Source organism: Perca fluviatilis, chromosome 10 (assembly GCF_010015445.1).
Source record: "Perca fluviatilis chromosome 10, GENO_Pfluv_1.0, whole genome shotgun sequence".
Lineage (NCBI taxonomy): Eukaryota > Metazoa > Chordata > Actinopteri > Perciformes > Percidae > Perca > Perca fluviatilis.
In genome coordinates, this window is record NC_053121.1 from 35,198,531 (window position 1) to 35,222,399 (window position 23,869).

General features: G+C 41.7%; 2 protein-coding genes across 3 annotated transcripts in view; one reads left to right on the forward strand and one right to left on the reverse strand.

The window, feature by feature from the left end:
• shtn3 (shootin 3) overlaps positions 1-8,485 on the reverse strand; it is a 58,646-nt gene extending 50,161 nt beyond the window's left edge. For both annotated transcript variants that reach the window (XM_039813981.1, XM_039813980.1), the window contains exon 1: positions 8,190-8,485. In XM_039813981.1, the coding sequence (XP_039669915.1) occupies positions 8,190-8,261 (72 nt within the window). In that variant the 5' untranslated portion in view covers positions 8,262-8,485. The remainder of the gene's footprint in view (positions 1-8,189) is intronic.
• Positions 8,486-12,143: 3,658 nt separating this feature from the next.
• gm2a (GM2 ganglioside activator) lies at positions 12,144-21,724 on the forward strand. Its single transcript, XM_039814206.1, has 4 exons — positions 12,144-12,413; positions 13,773-13,925; positions 18,914-19,096; positions 20,627-21,724. The coding sequence occupies exons 1-4, from the start codon at positions 12,306-12,308 to the stop codon at positions 20,780-20,782; spliced, it is 600 nt and encodes a 199-aa protein (XP_039670140.1). The 5' UTR covers positions 12,144-12,305; the 3' UTR covers positions 20,783-21,724.
• Positions 21,725-23,869: the final 2,145 nt, after the last annotated feature.

Sequence of the window (23,869 nt, forward strand, 5' to 3'; positions counted from 1 at the left end):
TCACCAAATATCGGATGCCATGGTTCCCAATTAACATAATTGCTTGACCCCGACTTATACAGACTTATAAACGGCTCCCATGCTGGCTTTGAATGCCTCTTGAATGGATTTTTCTAATGGAAAGCAGCGTCTGTCTATCTCCTCTGAATTCTTCAAATATTCCAGCGACAGAAAGCGAGAAGATTTGGAAATCCTATCAGCCAACACTTCTGTCTCAAGTTACCATGTGCTCCATTTTAACATCCATTTTGCCTGATCTCAGTCCCTTCTAGAGGCTGTATTGCTCTTCTCCATCGTCTCAAAATGTTGCAAATGTTGCAAACGTTAACACCGACTGCCCCATCACTTCTGATTACAGACTGATTCTTTCTGCTCCTGCTGACTTGACGGTTGCCCTACAAAATGCCGTTAACCACTCATTTTCAGATTCAAGGGATCTGGTGTAAGTATCCCTTGTTGTGCTATATTTAGGATGAGCAGCTGTGGTAAGCCCGGTTTGGATGTTGGAGGGATCAAACTTGGGTGACAGCAGCAGCAGCAGCAGCAGCAGACGTAACTGAGGTTAACAAGTGCAACCCTGCATCAACACGAGGACAAACTGTAGGTTTTATTTTCACTTCTTGTGGGTGGGAAGGAAACTATTTGCATCAAACTATGGACAATAAATAAATTAAACCCAAACCCCAAGTGTTCTTGTCACCTAAAAACCTGACATTCATTCAGACATTCAGTCTTTTATCATAATCAATGACGCACATTGATAGTTTACGCCTCCGTATAAAAGTCCAATTCATTCATTTTCTCATAGACAATGTCAGGTGACTGATAGTTGGAGCACGTTAAGGTTTGGACGAACACAACATTTTATTCATCAGAAACAAACATAATAGAAATATCTGGTTCTTAAATAAAGATACATTCTGGGAGAAAAAAAAAAAAACTCTGGGTTGTTTACATTTCTTTAAACCAATCAAAATCGCCTTAGGTGGCGCCAAGCTCTGGATGAAGCAACGGTGACTCTGCAAAATAGTCTCGGGAAGGAACTTGTTTTGGTGGAAACATTTGCACCCCCCGCAAATGAAAACGAATGCCACGTACAATATTAAATGAACTGTTGACACAACACAGTAACTCAAGCTTTTTAAATTACCAGTGTATCTCCGTGTGGACTTCGTCCACAGCAATCCCACCAATCGGCCCCAAAACGAAGTAAGAGCGGAATATATATTCTTTGTAAATCTTTACAATCATTCCCTGAAAGAACCAAGCAGGCCTGCCTCGTTGCACAATCCAAATCTTCTTCAAAACTTTAGCTCATTAGCTCGAAGGTTGTTGTTGTTGTTTCTGGATTTTGAGAACGGCGACACACAGAGAGCGGAAGGTGAGGGACGTGTACGGCACTGGATGTAAACATTTAAAAAGGAGAGGAGTAAACTTTGCTTCCCAAGGTGCATTTCAGTGGGAAACATCCAATCACAGATAACTACTCACATTCACAATCTTCAGTTTTCTGCCAAATTACTTCGGGGTGAATTGTTTTCATACTCATTTCCCCTACCGTCTAATATCATGTTAAAAAGGCAAAGATTCATCTCTTTACGGTGATGTACAATGGCCTTCTGAGTGACCGCAGTCACTAGTGGAGTATCTGCAATGCTGCTGTTCTCTGAACACGCTTCATTTAAAATGGTAATTGGAACTCGCGGAACATTCAGTGACCTCCTGTGCAGCAAAGCAACCGCAAACCAGAAGAAAAAACTGTGTGTGTGTGTACAATCAGGATGCAATTTCCCGGGGGGGATGCTTGGGATTTCCCCCTGTCTGGTCTATATATCCCGGCCGCTGTTGAATTATTTTTATCCCCAGTGGGGAGAAAATGTACCCCCCTCCCCTCAAAGTGATCAATGCTACTTCACCAATAGCCCAGATGTATTTTAAACTAAGTAAAGCGCTGTAACGTGAACAGTCTAGTGCCATAGATGGCTACCAGCGGCAGTTGTTAAGTTGCCAATAGGTGACTGTGAGCCGGCTACAGACACCGCCAGATAATGGTCATTTCCGGGGCCGTGGTAGTTGAGTTCAGCCAGAAACAGTGAGTGTCATGAGGCTGTGACAGTTAAGTTTAGGCACCAAAAACGATTCGTTATGGTGGTTTGGATAAAAACCCTCCCGAAGAACGAACAAGCGTTTCCTGGGTGAAAGTATTTTGTTTTCACCACAAAGTGAACTCCTCTCTCCGGCTTATAAGTGCTGTGTTTTATGTTGACACCACGTTGTGCTATTTCATTTTGAGATTATTTTCCATTGAATATTGACGTTCATAAATGTTTCGGCATGGCTGGCAGAGTGGCTCTATATCCATGGTGGTATTGGAAGGGGGATTTAATTCTTGCATGTTTTGTTCGCACCCTGTGTACAATCAGCTGATCCCCCCCCCCCCCACATCACAGGCAGAACCATAACAAAAACACTATGAACCCATAAACCAACTAAACAGGCCTTTGTCATATATACACAAATAATTTATTGAACTGAAATCTGCGTCCTCTGACAGATGTATCATCGCCTCCAACCTTCCTTATAGCCAGATAAACATGGCCTGATTCAATCTCTTTAAATGTTAAAAGCATCAATTTTGGCAGTGCTACACAACAGTAAAAAACTTCACCGAACCTCACTCGCCCCCATTCTAACTAGTCTGGATCAACGGAACTACATTTCCAGGATAAAGCCTGACAGCACCTTCCGCTCTCTGTGTGTCGGCGTTCTCAAACTCCCTTCGCTAAGGGAAACAACAACAACCTTCGAGCTAGCGAGCTACACCCTGAAAAAGGCAAGTTTTGAAGAAAATTTGGGTCGTGCAAACAAGGCAGGCCTGCTTGGTTCCTTCAGGGATTGATTGTAAAGATTTATAAAGAATATGTTTAGGGCATTTCCTCTCTAACTGGGACGTTTTGGGACCGATTGGTGGGATTGCTGGGGAGGAAGTACACATGGCGATACACTGGGAAGAGCTAATGTATCAGCTAATTTAAATAGCTCACGTTACTGGATTTTGTGAACTTGGGATTATGACAGATGTTTCAAAGGTAACATGATACGTGTGATACGCAGGTATACCCACTAAGAAAGCTCCAGGATTTCCATATAACCACTTAAAAAGGTTAATGATACGTAACAACATAGTTTTGTGACAGAACTTTCACTTCAGCTATTTGTTTTCGCTAATAATACCTGTCAAATAACGTGACCACAAACTGAACAAATGCTGCAGAACATGCAGAATGACTGTTGTAGTATACCCACTACAATAAACTAGACTGCACCATTGGGTATCATGACATTTAAAGACAAAGAGTGGTACACCTGAAGGGGATGTCGGCCTTAACGGTTAAAATGAGAGTCTTTGTAAGGGCGTAACTGCGTCAAAACCACGCCGATATTCACAGATAAAAAGGACAAAAAGGACGCTGAACATCCATCTCTCGCTCTCTTTCTCCTCCTGCAGCAGGAAGGAAACACTTGGCCCACTTTCTCTCTCCAGCTCTACCTGCAGTCTCACACACTGTCAGCTCAGATTTCCCTGAGGGGCCCAGCGAGGGCAGCAGGTTCACCGGCACACAGCAAGGCACTGCTGGCACTGCCAGGGTGAGCGGTTCAATTCCCAGTGCTGCTCAGTGAGCACGGCAATTAGAGCTGCAAAGATTAATCGATGAATCAATAGGTTGTCAACCACTAAATCAATCGGTTAATGGGTTTGAATCGGGTGTAGAATTCCTGATTCTCTGAAATACTCTCCGATTCCAGCTTGTTAAATGTGAATATTGTTCGAGTTTCTTCTCTCCTCTGTGACAGTGAACTGAATATCTTTGAGTTGTGGAGAAAACAAGACATTTGAGGACGTCATCTTGGGCTTTTGGAAACACTGATCCACATTTTTCACCATTTTCTGACATTTCAGAGACCAAACCACTAATCCATTAATGGGGGATGCATATAAATATCCCCAGTTATATGATCTAACTGCACAGGCAGACATTTGCTGCTGAAATGCCAAAGTGTAGTCAGCAGTAGCTCACTTTCCTTTGAATTGTAACACGCTTAAGTAGCTTTGCTACTACTTCATGTATTAGCATTGTAGCGAAGTGCAGCTGCAGCTAATAAAAAAAAAAATGGTTGGATCAGACACATTCTGCAATGTATCCTCCATCAGGGCAGGATAGATGCCCCACTAACCTTTTAACATTTAACAGACTGTATATTCTAGAGAGGGTTTCTTTCATCAGTCTTCCAAAAAGGCATGTTGGGGTTTCTGTCGAATAGAACTGCAACTAATGATTATCTTCATGTAAGACTTAATAACTTTTGGTTAAAAACGAATATCTTTCACTACGTTTAGGACTCGCGTCCGCACTACTTCCGAGTTCCTAAAAGTGAGCCATTTGGAAACACTGCTGCCTTGGTTTTGGTTTGAAAACTCCGGGGTTGCTTTTGGGTCTGGACGGACACAAACGGAGAAGCACATCCATCAGTCTTAGTTCCACCTCGTCGTTGCTCCGAGATAATAAATCCCTGCTCCAACTTTTTACCATTGTGGGTTACCAAGTCTTTTCTGTATTTTCAACTTCTACATCAATGATTTTCAAACAGAGTAACGTCAGACAATCTGCTTCCTGTTTACACCGGCACGCACTGGAGCTAAAACTCTTGCGTGGACGGAGATGGTTTTTGTCTCAAAACACAGCTTAATAATGAAAATGTAGTAGTGTAGATGTAGTCAAATTAAAGCAACAAATAAAAGGTGCTCTAAGCAATGTTAGGTAATGGCACTTCTTGATGACGTTCGAAGTATTGTCAAACAAAATAGAGGCTAGCTTGCCCCTCCCTCCTCCTCCTCCTCCTCCTCCTCTTCCTCTTCCTCCTCCTCCTCATCCCGTCCCCTCCCCTTCCCTTCCGTGCTTCCTCAAACAGTCATGAACTCCTCAACTCCCCCAAATCCTTCTTGTCAGTTATTGGCTGGAAGTCTGTTTGTTATGTTTGGTGGTGCAGGTTGGCACAGTTAATTTTTGTTGCAGTTTGTGGAGCCTGGGCGGTCTACAGAGACCGCTTTTTTTACAGTGTGTTCAGGGGACAGGCAGCTAGCAGATAGTGAGGAGATGTTTTTTACAGTGTGTTCAGGGGACAGGCAGCTAGCAGATAGTGAGGAGATGTTTTTACAGTGTGTTCAGGGGACAGGCAGCTAGCAAATAGTGAGGAGATGTTTTTACAGTGTGTTCAGGGGACAGGCAGCTAGCAGATAGTGAGGAGATGTTTTTTACAGTGTGTTCAGGGGACAGGCAGCTAGCAGATAGTGAGGAGATGTTTGCTGTATGTGACAAAAAATGTAGCCTAAAAAAAACGCGTAACATCGCTTAGAGCACCTTTAAGCCGCCTACACATGATCCGTGGCAAAACTGCGAGGTGGGGCGCAGAGCAAAGAGGCAAAGCACAGTGCTGGAATGTTCTGGAATTGGTCAGCAGCTAAAAACTAAAAAAGTTTAAATAATTTTAACTTTGAGAGCAGCACAAAGCAGCGCTAGATGGCCGGCACCGCTCTCCCCATAGGAAATCAGTGGAACGGCCGGCGCAGAGCAATTTTACTATTGAGAATGTGACACTGCACATATAGACGCTGATTCACTTCCTCAAGCAATTAATCGACATATTGTTTCAGCCCAACTGTCCATATGCTGAGATAAATGAATACATAGGCCTACTGCTACTTTTTTTTTTTTTATTTGAACCCAAAAAAATAATGGTAACTCAAAAGTCCATTTTTAAGCTTCCGGTAGCATTTTTTAATGTTCTTAATTTAATTTGTCTTTCACAGAGGAGCTGACAAAACAATACAGGAGTTGTAGTTGTTTTATAGACCTTCTTCACAGCAGACATGTTGACATGTCATAGTAGGAAAAGCACAGGTGTGTTCAAAACCATTAATGATGGCTGCATTCCACTTAGGAGAGGCCCTGGTATTAAACCATTACTGATGGCTGCATTCCACTTAGGAGAGACCCTGGTATTAAACCATTACTGATGGCTGCATTCCACTTAGGAGAGGTCCTGGTATTAAACCATTACTGATAGCTGCATTCCACTTAGGAGAGGTCCTGGTATTAAACCATTACTGATGGCTGCATTCCACGTAGGAGAGCCCTGGTATTAAACCATTACTGATGGCTGCATTCCACTTAGGAGAGGTCCTGGTATTAAACCATTACTGATGGCTGCATTCCACTTAGGAGAGACCCTGGTATTAAACCATTACTGATGGCTGCATTCCACTTAGGAGAGACCCTGGTATTAAACCATTAATGATGGCTGCATTCCACTTAGGAGAGACCCTGGTATTAAACCATTACTGATGGCTGCATTCCACTTAGGAGAGGTCCTGGTATTAAACCATTAGTGATGGCTGCATTCCACTTAGGAGAGGTCCTGGTATTAAACCATTACTGATGGCTGCATTCCACTTAGGAGAGGTCCTGGTATTAAACCATTAGTGATGGCTGCATTCCACTTAGGAGAGGTCCTGGTATTAAACCATTAGTGATGGCTGCATTCCACTTAGGAGAGGTCCTGGTATTAAACCATTAGTGATGGCTGCATTCCACTTAGGAGAGGTCCTGGTATTGTGCATGCTGACTCACTGAAAGAGCTTACTGGGACACTACGTTTACACGTGGCCAGCTATTTTCATAAACGGACATCTCAACCTCTCAGTTTTCAGAAAAGTGTTCGTTTATATGTACCCGTGTATATATGCCGTCAATGCCGTCAAGAGCACGCCAGACCTGTAGGTGGCGGTGTAACGAGAAGTTCAAGCCCACGTTAGCCAATCAGAATCCCGACAATAGCAACAACAGCAACCAATCACGTTCTCTCTCTCGGCTGCCTAAACCTCCGTTTGTCTCAGTTTACATGCAAACGTGCAAACAAAGTTTTCCAATATCTCCACTTTGGCCGGAGTTTTTAGAAATAATCGTTTTGTGTGATAAAAACAAGGTTTTCGTGTAAATGAGAGGCCAAACCGCAGGAAAATATCAGCGTCTTCCCTTCGTGTAAACGGGGCCTTGATGGAATTGAGCCATCGTTAAGGTTATCAATTTCAGCTGTGCTTTTCCTACTATGACAAGTCAAAATGTCTGCTGTGAAAAAAAAAAAGAGTCCATTAAGAGGGTCGGATTTAAATTCCCAATTCAAAGCAAAGGGGTCCCTTTCTCTTTATGTAGGTCAATGGCATATAAGCGAGGCATTCACACATGTGGGTCGGGGGCTTTAAGGCCCTTGTACACCTTTATGGGTTAGATTTGTTGCAAACTGAAAGAGCAAGGCAGGGTTAGCTCGCTCTATTCCCTCGTTGTAGGTCATCAGCAAACTGTGTGAGGGCTCAGCTCCCTGTTTAACTCAAGGAATAAAGCAAGGCACTAATAGGCTGCAGGTTTAGGGGCTTATTCTTACTAGCAAACACTTCAAGGGTTTGGGTAATAAGGCGACGCAAGGCATTATCACCAGAAGGAGTTGTGGGTTGAATTCCCACTGTATCCATCCTTATATTGGGGGTGTTTATGGGTAAAATCCTGCAGCAAACAGCGGGTTAGGGCCAGCTGATGGAGTAATGAAGGTTTCGGTGTAAAGGAGAAAATCTATTCAGATGTATAAACTGCTGAATATCAGTTCAAACCTGAGGCGAGGCTTTTTTTTTCTGTGTATGCAGAGACATGAAGTCAGTCAGACATTTAGCCCTGAATGAGCCTGTCAGCCTCTTTACACTCAGCACATTTCTCTCTAAAAAGGCTCAAATCTGTCTAGAAATCATGCAACTTCCCCATGAAACCATCAAAAATATATCTGGGATAGGCCTAATAGCACAAATGTCAAGTATAATTTCTCCTCTCCGCTTAAATGGCGAGGAGAGCGACACATTTCTAGGGAGGGGTCCGGCTCTTTCATGTCTACAATAACCTCCAGGAGAAGCCGACCGGCGAATTCTACCGGCGGAAATCAGCCTGCAAAATGTCCCATCTGAGCCGGAAAGACATGCATCTCCGTGGACACATTCAGAGCGCTTTACCTGCAGAAATAAATCGGATCAGAGGCAAACATTTGACCTGTTTTAGGTGTTTTTTCCCCTTTTTTTATCGGCTTACCTCTGTTCGCATGTGCGCGTCCCTCTCCTCCTCGCATCCCTCCATCTGCGCGGATGAAGAGCAGGGAAGCATTTTCAGGAAAAGAGTGATCCTATAGGCTACTCCCACCTCTGGCTTTTTTTTACTAAGCAAACGCGGTTGTTGAAAAGACAAGAGAGCTACACAGAGGTGTATGTTAGCTTTTCAGCAGCACATGTCTGGATCCGAGCCCATTCTTCTTCTTTTTTTTCTTCTTTTCTTCCAAACACATGGGATGGAGAGGAGCTCGGTGCGCTGCTGCTTCCTCCTCCTCCTCCTTTCACTGACAGCATCATCTGGCCCTCCTGAACCCCTCCTCCCTCTCCCTCCCCCCACCTCCCTCTCTCTGTGCTGCAGGCTGATCGGACTAAACCATTCGTGCCCAGCGAGATGTGATGCTAGAGAAATGTTCTGCAAGGATTTTATTTACCCTATCCTCATTTTGTTTCGTTTTGAACCTAATTTTGCTTGCACGTCTTCAATTATTGAGCCCTATAGTCTTGGTCAACTTAACTAAGGCCCCCCATTATGGGAGTCAGGGTGCGTTCAAGTGTTGATGGGAAAGTCCGAAATGCGGTGATTCAGCCAGCTGTGACACCAGCGTTGCGTTCAAGCTCAATTTTGCATCAGTTAAAAATAAGGACTGACCTCACATCCAGGGGCGGGGCTAGAAGAGGGGGTGCCCCCCCCCCCACACACACACACACACCCTACCACCTGAAATATAATTGCCCCCCTGGTGCCCCTCCCCCTCAATCCACAATTGTGATTTCCATTGGCTCCTACTGTGACTTGGCTTCCATGACGACTATCCAAAATGCTGATACCGTGGAACCAGCACTGGAATGTTTTTTTAATAAAGTGGCAGACTGAGCCTATATAATATGTGTATTGTATTCAGATAAACAATTTGTTCAGTTATACAATCTTCTGCAAGGATCTTATGGACTCATTCTGCTTCCTTTTGAATTTAACTGTCCTTGCATCGTCTTCAATTAAGTCCTGACATTATAACAATGTGATGTTACTTTAAGGCCCCCATTAGGGTAGTCAGGGTGCGTTCAAGTGTAGATAAGAAATTTCGAAATCCGAAGGTTCAGTCAGCTGCGAGACCAGCGGTAGCAGTTTAAAATAAGCAATAATCTCACAGCAATAAATCTTTTATGCTATTTTCAACGCTTTTGAGGTATATATTTTTTAAGTTTGCCGATTTTCTTTTTAATAATGTTTTATTTAGCTCGTTTGTTTTTATGTGCAATAGATCCCAGACTGATTGCTTTTGTGTCTTTGTTTGTCTCTTAATATCGGCCTAATAACCAATCACAATCATCACCATTAGGCCTATTTGAAGTATAATTCAGCCTGCTGTAGTGTGTGTGTGTGTGTGTGTGTGTGTGTGTGTGTGTGTGTGTGTGTGTGTGTGTGTGTGTGTGTGTGTGTGTATGTGTGTTCGTGTGTGCGTGTGTGTGTGTTTGTGTGTAGCTAGTGCCCTTTATATAGATCTATATTAAAGGGCACTATAGCTTTTCTACAATGACATCTAGTGTCCATTACGTGCAACTACAACCACAGATCCTCAACTATTTTTTAACACAATTTGTATTTATTATAATTTAAATTTTGGCCTAGAGGAAAATAAAATATATACAACAAAATAATTATTGTTTACCTTTAGGGAAAAAAAAGACCTAACATATACCGTCCAGTATAACAACAGTAATAGGAAACACTGTTTACTTTCAACACAATGATGATGAAGAGGAAAACAATATGAACATATATTTCTCACATGGCTAAACAGTGAGTACAACCAGTGGTTAAATTGGCTTTTGTAGGGAGGGTGAGCCCTTATTTACGGGGAATGGTGGTTTTACAATTCACTTACTGTATTATTATTTCTTACCTTTTATAGGCTAATGTTAACAGACAGGCAACGGATTTCACCCTTGGAAAATGTATGAAATTGAACATGTTTGAAAATATTGGTTGGCAAATATGTAAATATCTTTTTAAACAAGAAAATTATGTTGATTCAAGAGAATCAGAAACCACTATTATAGCCTTTTTAACAGTGACTGGCTTGCCCAGCTTGTTAATAGCCAGTGTATGTTCATTTTAGCTTCCAGTTTGTTAGATGGCACCAACATTTGGTCTAATCATAACTGGCCTGGCAACCCAAAGGCCAAGGTTTTGCCTCCAGATATGTGTGCTGACTTATGATGTAGGGGTCTGGGGGTCCTCCCCCAGAATTTTTTTTAGCATTAAACACTTTATTTCCTGCATTTTGGTGAATTTGTATGCACCTACTTCTACCTTTTTCTGAATAAATATGCCTGAAATATCTTTATGTAAAGGGAAACATTGCAATCCAAATGTAAAAACATAATGGAAAATATTGCAGTAAGGCTGTCAGGCATTCTGTATTGCTTTCATCTATTTATTCTCCTTTAGATCGACTTTTCTAATTATATCTGAGTCAGCACACATGTAGCTTAGGCCTAATTTATTCTTCCCTCTTTTGCATCTTTTGTTGGGGTAAATGTGACAATTAATAAATCCCTGGACTGTAACATTTCAGATGTTTGAGCAAGATTTCTGCTCATGTCCAAAACTTTGTGCACCATCAAAATATAACTCATCCCTACTGTGCTCTCTGAGATTTGGAGGAGTCGTGATATTTTGTGAAAAATAAAGTTATAATAGGCTATCAGCCTACAAGAATAAAGTCACTATATTTCAGAAAATAATCTACCTGCACCGTAGTCTGCTGCGCATTACGTGATTGGTCTGCTGATGGTAGATCTCAGACAGACAGAGCCCCGTTTGAGGCGTTTAGAGAAGCGGCTGTACGCTGCTCGACATCGGAGGTGGAAACCCGAAACTTCTGGCAGAAATGCACGGAGCACAAACTCGACACATTTGCCGCAGCATGTCGCCAGCAGAGCGCATCCATAAACCTGAAGCTGCCCAGCTTTTTACAGCGAGAATGGGCACAAAGCGACGCAGTTTCATATTTGTCAGTCAACTTTTCAAAATACATTTGGGGCTGAAGCGCCGGCAAAATGTTTGATGCTGAAGGAGACGGAGCTGAGCTCCGGCAGGGTGTGTAGCTAGTGGACCTGAGGAGGCGGAGCTGCGCTCCGGTTCGCTCCGGCCCATTAACCTCTGAGTACAACCAGATTTTTTTAAATATGTACACAGTGTAATAAAAAGGCTAATATTATGCTTCTGTCCATTGTGCTGTTTTAAATTAAAACACATACAGTCAGAGGTGTAGTCAGGATTTTAATAAACACGGATTAATAAATTCACAAACAAATAGGCTACATAATAAATAACAAATAAATAGGTCTAAAAATACAATTATGAATAAACTAATAAGAGCGAATAAGTAATGAAACATGAACTACTGAGTCACACCAATGCAACCCCCCAAATACAATAAAAGGGTCTTGAATATTTTAATTAATTGTATTTTTTTTACCATATTTTATTTATTCCGTTGACTGATGAATTACTTTTTTGTAAAAAAAAAAATACATAGATTAAAAAAAAATCCTCAAATTAAGGTCTAATGTTTAGCCTAAATCAAAAAATATTAAGTAAAAAAATGCAACCCCCATGATGAGGTAAAGTGTGTTAAATGTTTTGATTAGCCTAATTGTCTTGTTGTTGTCTGTAGTAGTCTAAAGCAGTGTTTCTCAAATGGGGGTGCGTGTACCCCTAAGGGGTAGGACTGCAGGGGGTACGTGAGCGCTTTTTTTTTAACATGTATAACCAAATTATCATTTGAAAGTGTATGTTCTGCTCTTTCAATTGTCTCAGTCCATTTTTAGCGCTAACGTTCGCGGAGATATTCAAATATATAATCAAATATATATCAAATATATTCAAATAAAGTCACGTGACGCAGGTCACCTTGCGGTCATGTGACACACTGTAAACACGGAAGTACCTTCAGCAGAAGATAAAAAGACAACAACGCGGCCGTTGGCTTCACTTTCTTCCTCGGTTGTGTTCCGTTAACGGTCAGCTGAAGCCACAGCGGAGCGGACCCACCCCCGGTTTGTGTTGCTGTCTGCGCGCAGAGACAACACGATGGATAACGTTGTATCTTTCACGGTGACCGTAACATTGAGCCTTTTTATGGCCGTATCTCAGGTACACTGCAGCTCCTCCGGACTGAGGAGAGTCACCAGGGCGCAGGTGAGACCGTCAGTAGAAGAGACCTTTTCAATGGGGGTCCATTGCTAGGCAACAATAAGTGTCTAATAAGTGTTTACTAGGGAAGTTAGCTGAGTTCACCAAAAGTGGTTTGACATGAATAGGTCAAAAGGTCAAGCCGCATAGCCTAATAGATTTATAGCATGTTTTTAAAATAAAAAAAAATATTTTAAAAATGAAACGATGTTTTTTTTTTTTTTTTTAAAATAAGCTTTGTATGTGTTCCGTGTAGGGGAGTTAGCTGAGTTCATCAGAAGTATTTTGACATGGATAGGTCAAAATGGCAAGCCGCATAATAGATTTTTCGAATGTCTAATGTTCAATATAAAACCAACTTTACCACGGTAAAATAGTCACAGTTAATCAGTTATACCTATATAAAGAGATAGATCTATCTAAATGGGTCAATGTTACATCAGATTAGATTAGATTAGATTCAACATTATTGTCATTGTGCAGAGTACGAGTACAAAGACAACGAAATACAGTTTGCGTCCAACCAGAAGTGCAAAAAAAAGCATAAAAGTGCAATGTGATATACAAACTATAGACAGTATAGACAGGTGGTGCATAGACAGGACAATAAATTATAGTGCAGTATACAGAAGGTGGTTTAGAGTAATATAAATTAAATATAAATATGTGCAGTGTATTAGCAGTTACCTTACAAGAGCAGAATAAATATGGCTATGTAATATGAACAATGTATAAACATGTACAGATATTTGCAATGTAGTAGCAGTAACATTATAATAGTAGTAATAATAATATCGATATATGCAGTGTGTTATTTGATTAGAAGAAAAACAGAATAAATATGGATGTTCAGTATGAACCATATAGACAGATATGTACAGTATGTACAGCTATGTGCAGCGTGGTAACATCAGTGTAACATCGGAAGAAATAAGTCCATGAAAATACATGATAGGCTAAATTAACAGTTTACAAGACAACATATGTAGGCCTACTTAATGTATAGAAGAGATGAATTAGCAAAGCAACTTTATAAAATATTATTAGCGTTTTAAATTCATGTCTCCTTTTATTTTGGTGATTGCAAAGACACACGTTAGGCACTGTGTTAGAAACATGATGGATTACTTCACTCAGGTCTCCAGTCTGGGCAAGTTGATTCTCATATGGAAATGAACTCAAACCTTTCTGGAAGGTAAAAAAAACCCACTAATCGAACATTTTTCATAATTTTCGGACACTTTATAGACCAAACAACTAATCCATTACTTGAGAAAGTAATCAACAATGAAAGTAGTGGTTAAGTTGCAGCCCTAATTGATTTGTATTCTGATTCTGCCTGTGAACTCTGTGTGTTGTGGACAGGTTCTGGGTTTTGACTGGAAGAACTGCGGGCAGCCAGATGATCCAGCTGTTCTCAAGACTCTGACTCTGTCTCCGGACCCGATCTCCATCCCCGGAGACCTGACGGCCTCCGCCTCTGGATCCACATCTGTGGAGCTGTCTGCTCCCCTGGCTGTGAGTACTCTTTACTTAGGGCTGGGTGGGATATCCATATTTTAAGGTATATCAATATATTTTCAAACAAGATACAAGGAAAAACCTGTATTTGTACCAGTGTTTCCGCTGGTAACGCTCCAGTTTGGCAGCCGCGATGGCGAAAAACACAGAAGAACAATAGCTAGGCTACTGGATGTGAGACGGCGCCTGGACCCGGGGCGAGAGATGTGACCCCTGACCAGATTATCATAGTTTACAAAAATGCAGCGCAGTGACAATACATTTCATACACCAGACGTACTTTATGTAACGCCGCTGACCTGCGGATGCTCATTCAACCGGAGTCTCTCCGAAATTAACACTTCGCCAAGCGCAAAATGCGGGTTATTTTTTGGGGGGTTTTGGGGTGTTGCAATTTCACATTCTTCCACCGAACGGAGAAAAGAGGGTCTGGCTAGTCCACACAGCATTCCGGGATGGGAAAAATGTATGGGGGGGGGCATATCATAATGGGGGGGTCTTGGTGTCCTCCGGCAGGAAAAAGACTTAATTTGCTGCATTCTGATGCACTTTTTTTGCACAAATTTACGGTAGAAATACCTTTTTTATTAAGCCTATGGGAAGAAAAAAAAACACAGATGACGATTCAAAATGTACCATAATTATAATGGAAAGCATGTTGTTACATGTCATTGAACATTTTTAAGAGGGCATATGGAAATCCTGGAGCTATCTTACTGGGTATACTGCGTAATCCGTCTCTCAGAACTTGTTTTTGCCGACACAGAGGCCTCAGTCTCTACGTTTATAGATTATAGGACACAGTGTTGCACAACACTGGTTTAACTCGTCTTGTTGAATAGATAGTCTGTCTGCAGGGAGCCGGTTGTTGTTGGCTGTTCTGTAAGGTAGAAGCAGGCGTGTCTGGATCTGCTGCTGATCATGTGAGCAGGTCAGGCGGCAAAAACTGACTAAATTACTTGAGTACATGACTCCGACTCATTGATTGTAATGTTCTCTAGCAAGTTGTCGCTTTCATTGTCTCCTCTTCCAATGTTCTAGACACAGATACGGAAATAATAATGTTTCGAAATGATGTGAAAATGCATTTTCTTTAGTTGAAAAATCTTCACGTTTTTTCTTGAGGGAGGACCGCTGAACCCCAAGACATTTGAGGCCGTCACGTTGGGCTTTGGGAAAACACCGATGCACGTTTTTCACTTTTGACTTCACTCCATTTCCTGACATTTTATAGATCAATCAACAAATGGATTAATCCAGAGAATAAATCGACAATGAATGTAATCGTTAGTCGCAGCCCTGAAAAACCGTTCAGTGTTCCATGAGGGGGAAAAAAAAGAAAGATGAAGAAAATTTGTCCTGAATTTAATTAAAATATTTTGGTTTGGGCGTGTTAGTTTAAACGGAGATTAGTTCTTCTACTGGAGCTAAAAACACTTGTGTGCACGGAGATTGCATTTGGTTCAAAACTCCGCTTAAAACCCAACATGTAGCAATGTAAATATCGCCTCAATTATGCCTGATTATTCTTGGCCTTGAGCATTTAGAATGCAGCAGTATCAACGTGTGTTTTTAGGTTTATTTAAACCTTTAGTTACTTTAACTCTCTGATAAGAGTTGTTTAAATGGAGTCATGCACAAAAGAGTCCAAGGTTGGAATAGAACACTAGATGCTGGTATTTTATTTTATATTTAACTAAGACCACAGAACCAGCCGGAAACACGTGCATTTGCTTTAACTAAACTGTTGGTTATCAAGCAGAAAAATGTGTCGATAATAATGATGTAATCAGCTGGACTGTAGATAACAGCGTGACGCAGCCAGCAGAGGAAACAAACAGCACTGATATTCTCTGATAACTGCAGTGGCGCCGTGATAGAAGTGTGTCCTTACAGACTTCAGACCAGGATCAGTTAACAAACAAGGCCTAAGGTAAAACTATTGAGATCATGATCATTCTGAGCAGTAATTAAAAACGGCCAGATGCGGGGGGGGGGGGGTGGATCTCTCAAACACAGGACTTTCACCCAGGAGACCGGGGGTTTGTGTCCCGTCTGAAACTAAGGGCCCTATCTTGCACCCGACGCATGAGTCTTTTAGGGGTGGGGGAAAAAATCGATACAGCATAGTATCGCGATATTTTCATTAGCAATACCGTAAAAGAAAAGGCCCTAAAAAAAAAGAGTCTTTGCTAGTTTAAGACCGTCTGGCGCCCGCGTCGTTTAAGTAGCAAATGCACCTGCGCCCATCTGTGCGCCCATGGGCGTGCTGGTCTTACGGGGAGGTGTGTTCAGGTGCATTCTTGGCGTATTGGTGTCTTGAGGCAGCGGGAAGCGATGGCGCCATTGACCAACAAAAACCTGGTCTAAAGTCAATAGCGCTGCATTTGATTGTTATTTTAACAGCAAATTAGTAAAATGCTCCTAGGCTCGTGCACACTATGCTTGTTACACACATGCCTAAACGTAACTAGCTCCCTCTCTTAACCTTTACTACTAGTACTTCAAAACTGCGCCTGTTACTTTAAAAAGTAGGGTCGCATGATTAGGGCTGGGTACCGAATTCAAAACGTTTTCGACAGAATTGCCTCTTAAGTATCGAGTATGGAAAAATGCCTCGTCATTCAATATCCAGTTTCCTCAGCGTCAGTGAGCCAATAAGCATGCAGCATGCTTCTACCAAGCTCTAATAATAATGGTGTTTGGCTGTCTAATGTTACACTTCGTTACTTCTCTTAATCTACACATTTCACGTTCGATTTTTAACCGATTTGAAGGCGCATCGTTACATCCATACTGTCCGTTGGAAGGGACTGAACCACAGCTGACTGCAGCCTCCGTTCTGTAAAGAGTTCCCACACAGTCTCTACCAGAGAAAAAGTTTGCTTCCTGTTTTTTACATACAGGCCGGCGAGGTTACGGGAGGTTACTCCTCATCATCAACACCTGGCAATAAGATTGTTATCAAGTCTCACTTCCCCGTCGGTAACCAGACCATAATGTCCTCTTTTGTCGTCTTGGGACTTCCTCAAAAGCTCTTTTCACACAGACTCGTTCCTCCTGTTGTTGTTCTTTATTGCTTTGATATGTTTATTACACCATCACCATGTTCCCATCTTTCTTTATTGCTTTGATATGTTTATTACACCGTCACCATGTTCCCATCTTTCTTTATTGCTTTGATATGTTTATTACACCGTCACCATGTTCCCATCTTTTAAATGATATTGTTATTTCACCCTTTTGTCACTCTGGAGGTCTCTCGTAATGCGGTTTATTTGATTATAATAGAACAGGGCTCCAGACTAACTTTTTTCACTAGGAGCACAGTGGCCCCCAACTGAAAATTTTAGGGGGACAACCAGAAAATGTAGGGGCACACACCGTAAATCAACACGCTAACCAAATATTCACATTTCTACTAATTTCCACTGTATTACTAATAAATACTTTGATAATAGATGCAGAAATTACAATGTGCTGTTTCAAATTCAGTGTCACTTTTGAAGATGCAACATAGAAGGTAAACTGACAGTCGCATCGCTGTCATGACAGTAAAAAAAAATAAAAAAAATAAATATATATATATATATATATATATATATATATATATATATATATATATATATATATATAAATATTTTGATATATACTTTGAATTGCCTTGTTGCTGAAAGCTGCTGTAGAAATAAAGTTGCCTTCATACCTCAGCCTGTCAGTCAGTCCCCAGGGCATAGAAACCACCGTTGTGCCTGGCTGCTCGTCTCCGAGGAAGTGTAACGTCAACAGCACCACGACTGCTTTCGGCTCGCTATTAATATCATATCGCAGCAAACGCTGTCTGCGTGAAGTTATACGCTCTCTGTCAATTTTCAGAGAGGACAGATAAGCTTGCGCCTATGCGCTCTCAGGTACCGAAATTTCAACGTTTAACGTGTAAAAAAAAAAAAGGGGGCAAATTTACTGGTCGCACATGTGCGACTGGATATAAAATTCAGTCGCACACTCTCAAATTTTGGTCACAAAATGCGACCATTTGGTCGCATCGCAGTCTGGAGCCCTGTAGAATGTTTTTATTTTATTTTTTTGTTTTTCCTTATATTTAAGGAAAGGTTCAGTATTTGTTTTCAGCAATGTGATGGTTTTTTAATTTGACCCTGAATCCATCTTTCCTGCAACCATATACAGTCAATTTGACATGTGAGACATATTTGGCACACTTTGGGCGGCAATTACAGGCGTCTCGGAGCACTGAAAACACTCAAAAATATGTTATTTCCTCCCTTCATTTGATTTGAGTTACTATTTTTGACATTCACCAGTCCAGTGTTTCCCACACAGACTGTGTGGCGGTGTGCCTCACTATCAACACATCAACAAGTTTTCGGTAAAATGCAGTTGGGTTGTCGAGGTCAAAAAAATATATGTAGCAGCTGTGAATCAAATAAACGTATTATAAATGTTATGTCTTTTTTTTTTTTTTTTTACTCTTACATCAAATGTTTGCTGCTTCAATCCAGATGAGTATGAAAAGTATTTTCCGCGACTGAAAAAGGCCCGTGTTGAGGATGAGGACCAGCCTGAATCGGAGGTATCAGTCTGAAACAGAGCTCAACAGTCCCACCAGTGGAATTAGTTATTGTATTCATTATTTTACAATATTTTCAGGCTTCCAGTGAAAGAAAGGGGAGAGAAAGACATAGATTTGTTAGGCAGCGTGTCCTCCTCAGTTTTTGATTACCCCCCCCCCCGCCACAAATTGCTTCCTAATCTGTGGCAAACACTGCAGTCCTTTCCTCATGTAGCTCTGAGGTAGCAAGCTCTGAAATATTTGTTTGACAAGCATTAAAGCTGTATCAAGAACCTGAAAATGATTTTTTTTATTTGACGTAATATTGCAGGACTTTGGATGCAGATCTTCCAAAACTGTCCACAGGAACCTCTAACGCTGTTTGTCTCCTCTCCGTCTGTCCCCCCATCCCCAGCTCAACGTGACCCTGGAGAGGGAGGTGGCGGGTTTCTGGGTGAAGGTCCCGTGTCTGGAGGAGTTGGGCAGCTGTCACTATCCGGACGCCTGTGCCATCCTGAACCAGCTGATCCCCCCGGGTCAGGACTGTCCCGAGCCACTCCACACCTACGGACTGCCCTGCCACTGCCCCTTCAAAGCCGTGAGTCCTTTCACAACAACACATCTCTGTGTCCCTGCTGCTTTCCAAATGATCACAGAAAGAGAACCTGCCTTTCATAAAAGGGGAAACCATTTTAATTTCAGAACTTTCGCCGTAGCCTATGTAAGTGACCTTAAAAGGGATACGCCACCGTTTGTAGAAATAGTTCTTATCACGGTCCCCCCTAGCTGTAGATAGCTGGGCCACCGCATTTTTTGTGCATGCATTGTTTTAGTCCGGTGCAACAACGGCAGCGCCGCCGCTAGTTAGCTTAGCGTAGTGAATGGAATCCTATGTTGCCGGTTAGCATGTTGTAAGTATAAGTGAGCCAACAAAAGACAAAAAAACAACCTAATTCCTTGCACTGAGACAAAAAATGCATTGGCCCATCTATCTACAGCCAGGGGAGACCGTGATAAGTATTGCTTCCAGAAAAACTGAGTTTTTTTGTGATTGTTGCGGCACGTTTTCTTAAAAAATGCGATGGAATATGCGGGATATTTATGCAATGAAAATGCGGGAACTTGCAAAAATTGCAGTTTGATGAAAAAGTGATTCCCCCAACACCCTGCTTTTTTTAAACTTAATTTCCAAAAATAGTTTACAGATATTCAGTCATTGCAATAAGTAAACAAATGACATACAAAAATATATACAAATAATATTAAAGTAAAAGTAATAGTCTAAACAGAGGGAAATAAGAGACAAAAGAGACAAAAATCGTTAATAATATACAGCAGGAGCACTTAAACAAAGAAATTTGAGTAGACATCAGATATTAAGATAGTAAGAGACTCAAAGTATCAACCTCCAACACCTGCTTTTCACGTCAATGTTCACGTCGCGTAATTACGTCACTTCATAACGTTCCCATGGCAACGGGAGAATGGCTGCTCTTGTGTGAAGTGACGGCAACATTTTTTTCAACTTTCTGCTAAGATATATGTGACTTTTTTGTAATGAAAATGCGGGGATTATGAAATCATGCAAGCACCACATATTTTGCGCGGAAATCGGCAATTTATGCAGGGAAAGGGCGGCATATTTGAAAAAATGTGGCCCCCGCATGAATATTGATGATGATTATGCATTGAATTATGCAGTCGCATAATCGCGTTTTTCTGGAGGGACTGGATAAGCCCTATTTCAACAAACGGTGGCGTATTCCTTTAAAGGTGCTCTAAGCGATGTCATGCGTTTTTTAGGCTACATTACATAAATTTTTTTGTCACATACAGCAAACCTCTCCTCCTTATTGAACATGAATTACAAACATAAGTGTAAAACTAGTGGTGGAAAGTTTGAGTGAAGTTGGCTTAGAAGATGTATACTTTATGCTTTATGAAACATAGCAAAACAGACTAGGTCAATTTTGTCCCGGGAAGACAACACAAGCGTTAAAAAACAGAACATTTTCTTATACTGTATAATTTTACCGTAGGTACACACAAAAGCACGCTGTGTCAATGACTATAACAGAAACGATATATTGTGCAGCCCGAGTCTGACCTCCTCTCTGTGTGTCGGCAGGGATCGTACTCTCTGCCTCAGTCCGACTTCTACCTGCCCTACATGGATCTGCCCTCCTGGCTGACCAACGGGGACTACCGCGTGCAGGGCGTCCTGGGCAGCCAGGGCAAAGAGCTGGGCTGCCTCAAAGTGGCTCTCTCCCTTTACTCCAACTAAAACCCAACACGGTGGGCGGGCGGGAGGTTTCAGGTGGTGGATTTATTTGCACATAAAAACGATTTGAAAATTTGGGAAACGAAAGCAGAAGTTGCACAAAGTTCTGAAACTGCTGAAGCTCACAGCCAGGGGTCTGTAACAATGTTTAGATGTGAGCTGACGATGAGTAAATAACTAACGGGGGGGTACCGAAATTTCGGTACCTGAGAGCGCATAAGCTGCACAGAAAGATTTTTGGGAAAACAAATCTATAATATAATGCGACTTCTGCAGGCTAAACTAATAATAACACCGGGAACATCACCTTTTAATTAAGTTGCTTTGTGACTAAAATTCAAAACTATCTTAACATTATGCTTTTTTTTTAAAGAAATCATGTTCATATACTTTCTTTGTAGGGATAATAACAGACTCTCAGATTCTCTTATAGGGAGTTTAAAGATTATTTTGCCAATTTTTCTGCTCTTTAAAAAAAAGTTGAAGCAATGGTTCCATCTTTTAAAGCTCTCTCTCTCTCTCTCTCTCTCTCTCTCTCTCTCCACACACTCACACACTCACACACTCTCACACTCACACACCGCAACCGTGCCTCGCTGCTGACGTACATTCTGGTCCACTCCTCCTCCTGTTCATTTAGGTTAGAGATGTTCCGATTCCATTTTTTCATTCCCGATATCCAGGGCGGGTAAAAATGTACTTTGGCGGGTAACATTTTAAAGTTACTAGCCAATTTGGCCGATGACGAACGAAGCGAAGCGTCTGTTTTAATATATTTGATTATGTTTTAACAGCTGTATACTACTATCCCTGTATGGATGGGATATGATTCATATCGTTGTTGTCAGCCTGGCTCAGGTTCAACTTTTTGCGAAACTTTATTTTATTGACTTTATTTAAAAAGAACATGAACCAACCACTTTAAAGTAGATTTTTTTTTTCAGGACAAAATTACGTGGTATCTGATTGGTGCATAAACTCCAGTACTTTCAGATACCGATACTAGCGTTTTAGGCGGTATGGGAGGCTTTTCAGATACGGATATCGGAACATCTCTTATTTAGGTCACTGAGACACTTTTGTTGCTCTGAAAACTTATTTCTGTTCGGGGGATCAATATGTGGAATTTGTTACCTACTGAACTTAAATGATCCTGACTGGGATCATTTTAAACTTCATCTGAAACTGTTTTTGAAGAGGGAGCAGTCATGTAGTTGTTGAATAATCTGATGCTCCTGTTTTATGGTGATTTATTGAATTAAGTATGTTTTGTATTTTCTTGTGAATTTTGGCATTTTAAGGTAGGCATCTATTGATGAGATTGTGTTCTCTACTGTCTCTTTAAGTGTTAAGTTCATGAAAATAAAATGGATAGAAAGGCCATTTCCATTCTAATCAACGTAACAGTGTCACTACCCGATGCGAGTCGCGCATGCTCAGATTTAAACGGTTTACGGCATAATGTGTCATACTGAAATTTGTGAAATCCGTAAAATAATAAACTTTTGTCTTTACATATAATAACAGAAGATGGAAATAATTTAAAAAACATAGCTATATGATTGTTTGATTGCTAACGTTAGCTCAAAACGGCATTCAAGTGACAGCCTTTGTTGTGTTTGATTGCTAACTTGTAGCTAGCAGTCATTTCAAAAAACATTTTAGCTATCTATGATTGTTTGACTGCTAAGGTTAGCTCAAAACCATAGACCGTATATTGTAGGCTACTTGTCGCAAAGTGACTCATGCGCATCTCACATCTGCACTCGACTCCCATCGGGCAGTGACACCAGAAGGGTCAGGGCAGCAGCGGAGTAGTAACGTTACGAGGCAGAGAGCCAGCCGCTAAATGAGTCCGCTTAACTTCATGCTTCATCCACACAAAGCACGTTGCTATCTCCACGAGTGACCGCTTTATTCTGCTCGTTTTCTGTGAACGATGTGGCGAGGGGGTAACGTTAAGGCGGGGTTAGCAAGCTAACGTTAGCCAACTAACACCGGCTGGCTGCCTTGTTGGTTCCGCCGTGCTTTCATGCTGCATCGGTTACAGAGAATGAGCTGAACAGCGGGCTGGGTCTAACGTTAGCGGTCTGCTGACCCACTGCCGCTGGGTCTAACTGTAGGCTCATTGGGGATGAGCCAGATCTGCGCAGAATCGATCGCCGCCCCATGCATGCCGGTTAGATTTGTGTCCGACTTGATCCCAACTCGCTCTGATGTCATGCACACGTGGGCAACGATAACTGTCGGTACACGATCCGTTCTACCTGCACGATCCGTTCTGCGCATGCGCAAGATAATACTGTTTTACCGAGGATACGACCTGTACGATCTGCTCCACGCTAGCCTATGGCTAGCCTCCACCGGGATGCTAACGTTAGTTTAGCTAACAGCTAGTTCGGCTAACCGCTAGCTGACAGCTAGATTCAGTCTAAAATAACGTCAAGTCAAACTTAGTGGGAGAAGCAGGCTACAGCTAAAATAAGACTTTATAGTAATAACAAACACAAATATTGATTGATTGTATTTTAAAATGAGCGAAGTAGAACTGACGTAACAGCTGTTATATGTTAACGTTTATTTTCAAGTTTTATTTTGAGGGTCTTTTAAAGTTATTACATGCTGTCTCAGCTAGCGGTTAGCCGAATTAGCTGTTAGCTAAACTAACGTTAGCTTGGCTGTCGACCGGAAGCATGGAACAGATCGTGCAGTGTCGTAAATCCTCGTACAACAGCGCATGCGCTAACATTTTGCGCATGTGCAGAACGGATCGCGCAGGCAGAACGGATCGTACCGACAATAACGAGATCAAGGCGGCCGCAGTTTTTAGAGCCAGGCACCGCAGTTGCTCTCCACCGACTGCAAGACCCAGGCCGACCCAGGGCATGCTGGGAAACACCGGCCTCTCAGCTGATCTAACAGCTGATTGGTTCAGAATCGACTCAACATGATGACGTTTTATACAAACTTTTTATTGATTTTGATTTGGAGGGATTTGAACTGCTATTTGTCTGATTTAAAAGCTTATTCTGTACAGAACACACGTTGTGAGGCTGATGGTGACGTTTAGAAGTCAGAGAGACTAAATCT

Excerpts from the sequence above, each read along its gene's own strand:
- gm2a (XM_039814206.1), top strand. The coding sequence starts at position 12,306 with ATGGATAACGTTGTATCTTTCACGGTGACCGTAACATTGAGCCTTTTT. Across the intron at positions 12,414-13,772 it reads GGAGAGTCACCAGGGCGCAG|GTTCTGGGTTTTGACTGGAA; the intron begins GTGAGACCGTCA and ends TGTTGTGGACAG. Across the intron at positions 13,926-18,913 it reads AGCTGTCTGCTCCCCTGGCT|CTCAACGTGACCCTGGAGAG; the intron begins GTGAGTACTCTT and ends CCCCATCCCCAG.